General features: G+C 42.5%; 1 protein-coding gene across 1 annotated transcript; it reads right to left on the bottom strand.

The window, feature by feature from the left end:
- Positions 1–6,713: 6,713 nt before the first annotated feature.
- LOC136844148 (uncharacterized) lies at positions 6,714–7,919 on the bottom strand. The gene is made up of 2 exons (XM_067113160.1): positions 7,400–7,919; positions 6,714–7,072 (listed from the first exon to the last, which is right to left on the bottom strand). The coding sequence occupies exons 1-2, from the start codon at positions 7,917–7,919 to the stop codon at positions 6,714–6,716; spliced, it is 879 nt and encodes a 292-aa protein (XP_066969261.1).
- Positions 7,920–10,020: the final 2,101 nt, after the last annotated feature.

Genomic DNA, 10,020 nt, shown 5'->3' with positions numbered 1-10,020 from the left:
AGAATTATGCGCATCAACATTTTCATCACATAAATAAGCGATTCATTTAATGATAAAAGGTTTTATGAAAAGATTACGCTCTGTGTGTTTCTGCATTTTTAAGTTAGTATATATATGTTGACTGAATTTGCGTACACAATACGATTCCTGTCAAAAAAAAAACTTTAAAATGAATAAAACAGTGGTAGTGCATAGAGCTAAAAAGAAAATAAAAAAATATTGGGATTAGAGAGTTCACGGAGACGAATACTTTAGTATGAAAATAATTCTTTATCAAACGAGTATTCGAGTTGGTGAATGAAGGCCATTACTCTGAACGTTAAGTAATTAGTTCAAGTAATGGCATTACAGAAAAAGCGAGTTATTTTTCTTACTGATGAAAACAGAAATAGATAATTTGGCTAATTATTTCATTCTTCTTCTTTTCTCTGTCTCTCACACGAGTTTCTGGGTGGCCCCCCTCTCTCTCTCTCTCTCTCTCTCTCTCTCTCTCTCTCTCTCTCTCTCTCTCGTTCTAATCATTTCAGGCTTCTCGGTCCAACAAATCTCAGTAGTTTCTCATGCCCCCCCTCTCTCTCTCTCTCTCTCTCTCTCTCTCTCCCCCCCTCTCTCTCTCTTTCTCTCTCTCTCTCTCTCTCTCAGTTTCACTACTCAGAATGCTCTCAAATGCACTGCACCCTTGAATCAGGGTGGTTGTCAAGAATTTTCAAACCTGCATCTTTCTTTATCCGAAGTCATTTCCGTCACACCTCAGGTGCTTTTCCTGTCTTAGGCTGGAACCAGCTCTGCCATTTCCTGCAGGCGACAGTAGTTTTAATTTTGTCTTTGTGGATGTGGCACGTCATCAGATGCATATACACACAGTGTATATATATATATATATATATATATATATATATATATATATATATATATATATATATATATATATATATATATATATATATATATATATATATATATATATATATATATACTAGCTGACCAACCCGGTGCTGCCCGGGATAACTCTGAATGACAACCGATAGACTCTCTCTCTCTCTCTCTCTCTCTCTCTCTCTCTCTCTCTCTCTCTCTCTTCTCTCCTTTTTCCCTCTCTCTCCTCCCTAACACCCCCACTGCTCTCTCTCTCTCTCCCCCCACTTTTCTCTCTTTCTTCATCCTGACACCCCCTCTACTTTCTCTCTCTCTCTCTCTCTCTCTCTCTCTCTCTCTCTCTCTCTCTCTCTCTCTCTTTCTTCCCCCTAACACACCCTCTATTTTCTCTCTCTCTCACTTCCTCTCCCTCTCACTCTGTCTCTGTCACCCCCTTCCCAACCCCCATCCCCTTTGGTGCCATTGATGTCTTACCCCCGCCGTATTCTTTTCCAGTTAGTAAGTCATAATGTATACTAAGTTTGGTTGAAATTGCTCAATGCGTTTCAGAGTTATGCTGACACACATACATACATCCTTTATATATATATATATATATATATATATATATACATATATATATATATATATATATATATATATATATATATATATATATATATATATATACATATATATATATATATATATATATATATATATATATATATATATATATATATATATATAAATATATATATATATATATATATATATATGTATATATATAAATATATATATTTATCTATTCATTTATTTATCACAGGACACCAGTAAGCTCTTTTTTCCCTCAGCAGAGGCTCAGCTCTACATTAAAAAGTCACTGCCACATTAAACTTTTAATTAAAATTTAATTAAGAATTACCAGTTTAATATTAGCCACTGTATATGACTTGTATAAATTCTCTTGCATTCATAAATACAAAGGCCATCCGTTGCCAACGCTGCTATCAGTCGATGCAGCTGAGCGCCCTAGATTTACTACTTTCTACATAAATTCATGATTATTTTAGCAAACTGTTGTTCTTAATTCGCTATTTTCACCGGCGCCTACATTTTTACCATTTACTCGTGTCTCCGCATTCTTATACAGCACAATTGCTCCAGATTGTGAATACGTCATTCACATATCTGCTAATCTTTTCTCTTGACAACAGGTTCTAGAGCAAGTCTCTGATTTGCAGTTGATCATGCAGGTAAGTATTTCAAGATAATTATACCTTTATACTACTTTTGTTATTCAAATTGAGCTTTTGCAAATGTTGTCTAAATATCATCATATGTAATCGAAGTAAATGGCACAATTTCTCTCTCTCTCTCTCTCTCTCTCTCTCTCTCTCTCTCTCTCTCTCTCTCTCTCTCTCTCTCTCTCTCTCAACCTCAGCTGAGGCAGGATCATTATAGTTTCTGATTGCCAGTGTGATATCAAATGTTCTTTCAACCTCATATGCACATAAGTAGACTCTAAAAAATTTTCATCGACGTTTGGGTATAGAATTGAGTTAAATGCGCTTTAGTTATATTAGGACATCGTAAAATGTACCAACCTCTTACGATTACAAGCTATGAATCAATGAAATGTATAAAGCTCTTATCATCAAGTTGTTTATATATTGATCACGACCTGTGAATGAATAAAATGGGGAAACATCTCTTAGTCAGGCTGTTTTTTATTTCTTTTATGATTTCTAGTTCTTGAAAGAAAATAAAAGAAGGATTACCGTAAATTTAAAATTTAGTTCGCACAAAGTTGTTTTGCAAGACTGAATTTAAAATGAATATCTTTTACTTGATTACTAAGTCATTGACTCGATAATGATATTTGTAAAAATAGATTAAATTTTGTTCTCATCTTATCTTCGCTTATATATATATATCTTCTTCGTTTTAACGTGCTTTTTATACCCATTTTTTAACAGCACGGTGCCTTCTTTGAAGGACTTTGATTTCGGTGGGGTAGGCCGTAACCTCGACCGGCTGCCCTTGACATCGCTTAGACCCCGGTAACGAATGTGTACATTATTACCGGCTCCCTTTCTCCCCGCAGCACGAGGAGAACTGGGCGGGTAGTCCACAGTTCGAGACGTTGAGGTGTCTGTTATCTTTTTTTAGAATAATATATATATATATATATATATATATATATATATATATATATATATATATAATATATGTATATATATATATATATATATATATATATATATATATATATATATATATATATATATATATATATATATATATATAAATATTGCTGGTTTCCCCTTTTGTTTCTCTTGTAATATCTCATTTCTATGTGGCGTATTACTACATAAAATATAACAGGCAAAGTTCTTTTCTGTTTATGCAGACCAGCCAGAGAAATTAGTATATATATATATATATATATATATATATATATATATATATATGTGTATATATATATATATATATATATATATATATATATATATATATATATATATATAAATTTCCTTGGTATGGTATGGATATGGGTACAAGTATGGATATTGTAAGGATATGGATACGGGTACAGGTATGGGTATGGTATGGATATGGGTATGGGTATGGATATGGAATGGATATTGGTATGAGTATAGGTACAGGTATGGGTACGAGTATGGGTATGGTACAAATATAAGTATAGGTATGGGTCAGGGTATGGCATAGATATGGGTATGGGTATGGTTTGGATATGGGTATGGGTAATGGGAGTGGGTATGATACAGATATGGGTATGGGTATGGACATGGTACGGATATAGGAACTAGCAAATACGATATATATATATATATATATATATATATATATATATATATATATATATATATATATATATATATATATATATATATATATATATATATATATATATATTTATATTTATATGTTTCCTTGGTGCAGGTCGTTCTTAAGACTCCAAATTTAGTACTTTACTCTAAAATGGCCTTGCAAGATAACCAGGACATAAAAAAAGGAGTTAAACAAGGAGTGGAGGGCTCTTTCTCAAAGGGAAGTGCGTGAAACACGTGGATACAAAAATAGGTATATTTTCATGACACACAAGATCAAAGGGAAAATGAACTGAAACACGTTAAATTGCTGGGAATGCCAGGAACACGGACCAAGGAGAATTCTGCTACGATCGTCCTTCTGAAATGATATGAGGACCTAGGTTACAATCTAATGCTGGAATTTGGCGGAATGAATTACTCGGGTGTGCGCTGAGAGCGCCAAGGACTTCCCCGAGGCTTTACTTGTGACTCAGAGCAAGGAGGCAGTGAACATGTGGGCCGGAATTGAACCAAGAAGCATCAGGGAATACCAAGTTATAGGCCCAAAAGTTTAATAAATGCACAAGGGCAAACATAACCTGACTACGCAACTCGTTCTAGGTACTTTACCAAATTGTAGGGGCGTAAGGCTGACGTTGGCGTCCAGCGGCGTCTTCTGCCAGGGTTCACATGTGTGCGTCGACAAAGGGCCTCCCTCACCAAGGAACTGCTTTCAAGTCATAGACTGGGGGCGGAAAAGGGCTCCCTTGTGATGATGAAAGGCTGCAGTTGAGTTTCCGCTTGCTTTGGGACTTGCAAACCCCACTTGCACTATTTGCTGGCCACGTGGGTGGGGTACGGAGCAAAGGGCAGTTAAATTCCACGTGGCGACGAGGGAAAGAGCGGCCGGGGGGGGGCGAGGTCTGCACTCGTGACCTCCTTTCTTAAACTACCGACTGTGTGTGAGAGCGAGCTTCTCTTGCCCTGACCTTTTATTGCTTCTGGACGGGTGTGGGGGGGCGATGTCCTGACTGGGTCACGCTTCTGTACCAAAGAAAACGGTGCAAGCCAGTTACTGCCCTAGGTGAGAATTACAGCTTTTGAGCGTCTCTTATAAACCCTGACTTCTACTGGTTGAAACTAACCTGAACCAGAATTCACTACCTCTCACAGGTTCAAAATAGACAGAGGCCTATCTATCGGCCAAGCAAAGCAGAAAGGCGGGCGCTTTCATAGCGTATTTTGGCGCTAATCTTTACAGCTCCCCTAGGAAGATGACATTCACACCTTCAAGCGGGTGCGAATGTCGATAACAGCAAAAATGAGCGAAGAAAACGTTCGACTTTACTCTATCTTCTGCTTTGCTACAACTGTTACTTTACTTTATTTGCAATACTGATCAATAACAAACTGAAGGTTTACTTTAGGTGCAGAGTGCAATTTAGAATATACAATAAAAGGTGCCCTTACTTGCAAATTAATTATTGCTGAAATACTTCATAAGTACTGATTCTACCCATTCTTTACTCGCTTTACTTTACTGGGGTAATAAGGCGCTCAAAAGAAAATAAACAAAGAACACTTCAAAGTTACAAAATAACAACAACAAAAATAAAACATACAAGGCAGGATGTATAAGGAAAACAAATGTAAATCAACCAACTTCTTACTGCTATCCTGGAATTACATGCATGCGATTAGTTGTGCCTTGAAGAGGCGGTATAAGTGGCAATACACCGTTGGTTTTAAATGATATCCCCTTTACTAGAAATTGTAATAACAAAATTCAATTCCTCTTTCCAGTCGGTGGACAATAATTGTGTACAAACTCGATGAGTAGCTAATACCTCCCGCGAGCGCTAAAATGAAGTGACAGTAGTCTGACAGCAGCGAGGCAAAGAGATTATTCGCGGGTTTTAATTCGCTAACTTAAACAACGCTAAATTTTTATGTCCGCGGCCTACAACTCGGGTGTAAGTTATAAATAGCTACTCGCTCGAAGTATGAATGGGAGGATAAACAAATGAGGGGGAACTGGACAGGGATAGAATTCTCCACAAAAAATAACTCAATAAAAATAAAAAAGAAAACTACACTGAATGACAAACGAAGGACGTGACTTCTTACTGAGGGGCGGGACACGCCGCTGGTATTAAAAGGGTAACGTTAAAACTCGCAAGGGCAGGTGTCTTGTGACTCGAGATTAGTTAACAAATAGAAGAAAGAAGATTAAATGAAAAAGTAAATGATATATGCAGAAAAACGAAGGATAACAGAGTGAGGTATTCATTGTTTATGTATTAATCTAACGTCCGTTGCCAATAGAGGACAGTCAGAACTAATGCTCAGCCCAAGGACTGGGAAAGGAAACCCAAAGGGCGCGACCCCTTCAGGAAGAGCTGACATACCTGCTTTGTGCCAAGGGATGGGCGTAAGGGCGTGCCACTTCCCACTCTGTCTCTCTTACTGCTTCAAAGATAAAATGATTAATGCATTTTTAAAGGGGATGATGTCCCATATGTTGACTGCCGCTTGCGGTGGTAATTAAGGGAAAGTGTAAAGGAAAGATCGACAGAGGAGGATGAGGGATAGAAATTCCAAAGGAAAGGAAGAAGATAGCGGAAGGCCTTGGCATCCCTTTCTGGATGAAAGGTGCCAAGACGTTCAAAAGATGAAGAGGTGGCCCTATGCCAAGTTTGCACAGGGGCCAGAAGAGCGGGGGAGCTCGTTGTGGACTACCTGCGATCGCCCACACCCGTGGTAATTCCGCTGCGAACCTCTCCTCCTTGGACCGTTGTCCTTGGCGGGAATCGGAGGGCCCGAGGCGAAGGGGCGGCAAGGGGTGCCATCTGGGTCAGCTGCTGCGACAACTGACACAGGAATTTTGTTCGCCAGCTCGGACATTAACCAGCGCAGTTTGCAGAGTTCATCGGCCCAGGAAGGCAGGGCAGAATCATGACTCGTGAAGGAATCTGCGGCGGGCGGCGAGAGAGAGGGGACGGCCAGAGGGGGCGGGGTTGACTAGCATGCAGTGGTGACCAGCTCAGGCCCGGGTTGCAAATCCGCGCCTTTAGGTGAGCCTCCGCTTGGGTCAGGAGAACTTGTCTCTCTTGTTACCAACATTGGCAGCGGCACCAGGCCGGGCAAAGATGGGGGGTTTGGAGTTGGATCCCTAGAAGGGGGATCAGGGGCGTGCTCTGGCACTGACATTGGCACTGGTGCTGGTAGCGATGTGGTAGTGGTCTCATCTGTCTGGACGGACGGAGACTGGCACTGCTCAGTGCGCCCAAGTGGCACTGGCAGAGGAGTTGATAGCCGAGATTCTACTGAAGGGAGATCTGGCTGAGGTCTCGGCACTGGCACTGATGCCGTGCCGGGCACTGGACTCAGATTTGGAGGATTAATTGGGGAATTTGGACCCCAGAATTGTCGTGGTTTGGAAGGGGATGTAAAGTCCTGGCCCAGGAAGACGTCATAGCCTCCTGGAATGTGTTTCGCTACGGCGAGACGAAGGGTCCTGGCTCTGTGGGGTCGGGTGACCCTCAGTTGGATCGTAGGGAGGATCATTTTAAAATCGTTGATGCCCTCAATTGTGATGAGCTCGCGTCGGTTTATTATAGCTCCACAGGGGACTTTGTCTTTCCTTATGAGGGAAATTTGCACGCCAGAGTCGTCAAATGCCTTGACCTGGCGTGCTGAGTATCTACCTCGAGGAGGTGCCACATATATGGGACCCTTGGCTGGAGGGCCTAAGGACTCGAGATTTGTAACGGCCAGGGCGACGGCAGGATTACTGGACTTATTATTTCTAGGACATTTTGCCCATGAGGGAGAGTGGCCAAAAACCTTGCACCCTGTGCAAAAGGTTTGGCTGAAATCTCTTCGCACTGCCCCTGCAGAGGGCGCAGGCGACTTATTAGTGGGTTGTCCGGGAGAAAGAGGCTCTGGTTGTTTACTTCGGCATTGCTCTTTGGAATGCCCGATCTTTTTACAGAACCCGCACACAACCGGTTTCTGTGATTGCCCATTCTTCGGCGGAGGGGCACCCGAAAGGAAGGTGGGTGGAGTAATTTTGGACTGCTGGGAGCTCTCCTGGGGGTGATGAGTATCCCAGGAGTCGGCGATGCGACAGCATTCCACCAACGTCATAGGCTCCTTTTCGGCGACGTGTGTGGCGAGGGCTGGAGGGGCGTAGAGTAGGAATTGTTCTATTTTCATCTGTTCCATCGGACTCGAACCATTTTGGCGCTCGGACTGGTAGGCCCAGTCTGCCCAGGTCTGATTTACTTCCTTCACTTGTCCTCGCCAGTGCCTCCTCCAGTGTTCAGGGGTTATTTCGTACACCTTCGCGATAGTCTGGCGGACGACCTCCCAATTTTCCTGCTCCTCCGGCGGGAGGGCTTTGTAGGCAATAAGGGCCTTCCCTCCAAGGAACTTGCCCAACACCAGGGAGAGTTCGGCTGCACTCAGGGGGCAGGCCTTTAAGACTGTCTCGGCGCTGTCGAGCCACACCTCGGGCTCGGCCTCCATCCATTTTGGCATGCAGGCGAGAGCCTGGCTGAAGGCACTCATCCCCTGGGTGGCAGGTGGAGGCGAAGGGCCGCGCCGTTGCAGCATCGTGAGTTCATGGGCACGCTGCTTGTCCCTTTCTTCCCTTTCGGCTTCTTTCTCGTTTCTCCTGAGCCTATCTCTGCTTCTCGTTTCCTTCTCTGCTTCTTCTCGTCTCTCCTGAGCCTGTCTTTCTGCTTCTCTGCCTCGTTCCTGTTCCTGTCTCTCTGCTTCTTCTCGTCTCTCCTGAGCCTGTCTTTGCCCCTTCCTGTCTCTCTCTGTCGTTCTCCTGAGCCTGTCTCTCTGCCTGTATTGCGTCCATCCTCTCCTGTACCCATTCTTTTAGTTCTCTCCCGGAAAGGCCGAGTTCCTTCCCGGAGGACATGATGAACTTGAAATCCTCGCTCTGCTGAGATCGTGTCGACATTTTGCAGGGTGGAGAGGACGCAAGTAACACACAGAATTAATTTCCCAGCTCTGTGGGAATTTGGCATCTTCCCCAAAGGACGTATGATTGATCTCCCACCCTGGCACAGCGTGCTACGGCAGGGAATTAGGAATGGGAATTCTCCGGTCTCCCAAGTTACCGACAAAACGGGCTTATTGGGGATGATAATGAGTGAATATTTGGTCTCCCAAGGTACTGACAAATGGGCTGACTTGGGGACAAGACTGGAATGTATAGGTCTCCCGAATTACCGACGAAACTGGGTTATTTGGGGACTAGATAGGAATATATGGGTCTCCCAAATTCCGACGAGGCGGGCTTATCTGGGGACTGAATTGAAGATGAATTGGTCTCACCAAAGTACCGACGAACGGGTTTATTTGGGGACTAGATTGGAATATATATGGGTCTCCTGAATTACCGACAAGGCGGGCTTATCTGGGGACTGAATTGAAAATGAATTGGTCTCACCAAAGTACTGACGAACTGGTTTATTGGGGACTGAATTGAAAATGAATTGGTCTCACCAAGAATTCCCGCACAGATGAGGTCTGATTAGCGAGAGCGCTAGTTTTCCTTACTTATGGGAGAAGTGTTATTCTCAAGGGCAATTAGGTGGGTGGCAATCCCAAATTCATAACAGATAGGCAACACACACAGCCGTAGTAAAATCACAAAACAAAACACAAAAAAAACAGAACCATACAGAACATATAATGTCAGACCCCCAATAATGCAAAACAATTTGGTAGGGCGAGCCGAGGGAGAGCGAAGAAAATCAAACAAACAAATTTTTACACATTCCTAACTGGGCTACGAATGCCGGTCAAGGTCGTTTCTCTTCCCTCTGTTTATCCTAGGCCCCTGGGCTAGCTGTCTGCGACGAATGAATGAACGAAGTTACTGTTGGTAAACAAACCCGGGACTTCCCCGGACTGAGGGAACGAGACAACGGTTGTTGACCTTTTAAGTCCGCGTTAGCCTATACGATTTCGCCCTATTTCTAAACGAGAGAGAGAGAGTAAAATGAGTCAGCGATGCTAGTCTGACTTTCGAACACATGTTTGCAGTCGATTTCTAGCACCTATTTAAGGATTCGGTTTCAAAATCACAGGTTTTCACAAGTGGAATACGCGCACTATTCCTTTAATGGGTTAGCACCTAAATAACCTAATTGAATGGCATGCAAGCCGCGTGCAAAGGCTTCCAAAGCTAAATTTCGGCGATCCTCTCTCTCGTTTTCCTTTGACATGCGCCCTACTATAAAAAAAATTCCTAGGTTTAGTCACGTTTGCTAAAGTGTCCTACGCTAAATAAACAGTTTACTTACGC

Source organism: Macrobrachium rosenbergii, chromosome 12 (assembly GCF_040412425.1).
Source record: "Macrobrachium rosenbergii isolate ZJJX-2024 chromosome 12, ASM4041242v1, whole genome shotgun sequence".
Lineage (NCBI taxonomy): Eukaryota > Metazoa > Arthropoda > Malacostraca > Decapoda > Palaemonidae > Macrobrachium > Macrobrachium rosenbergii.
Note: the sequence above shows the minus strand (reverse complement) of the source record. Positions and strands in the feature narration are given on the sequence as shown.

Excerpts from the sequence above, each read along its gene's own strand:
- LOC136844148 (XM_067113160.1), bottom strand. The coding sequence starts at position 7,919 with ATGGAACAGATGAAAATAGAACAATTCCTACTCTACGCCCCTCCAGCC. Across the intron at positions 7,073-7,399 it reads ATATGTGGCACCTCCTCGAG|TGCCCGGCACGGCATCAGTG; the intron begins GTAGATACTCAG and ends ATCTGAGTCCAG.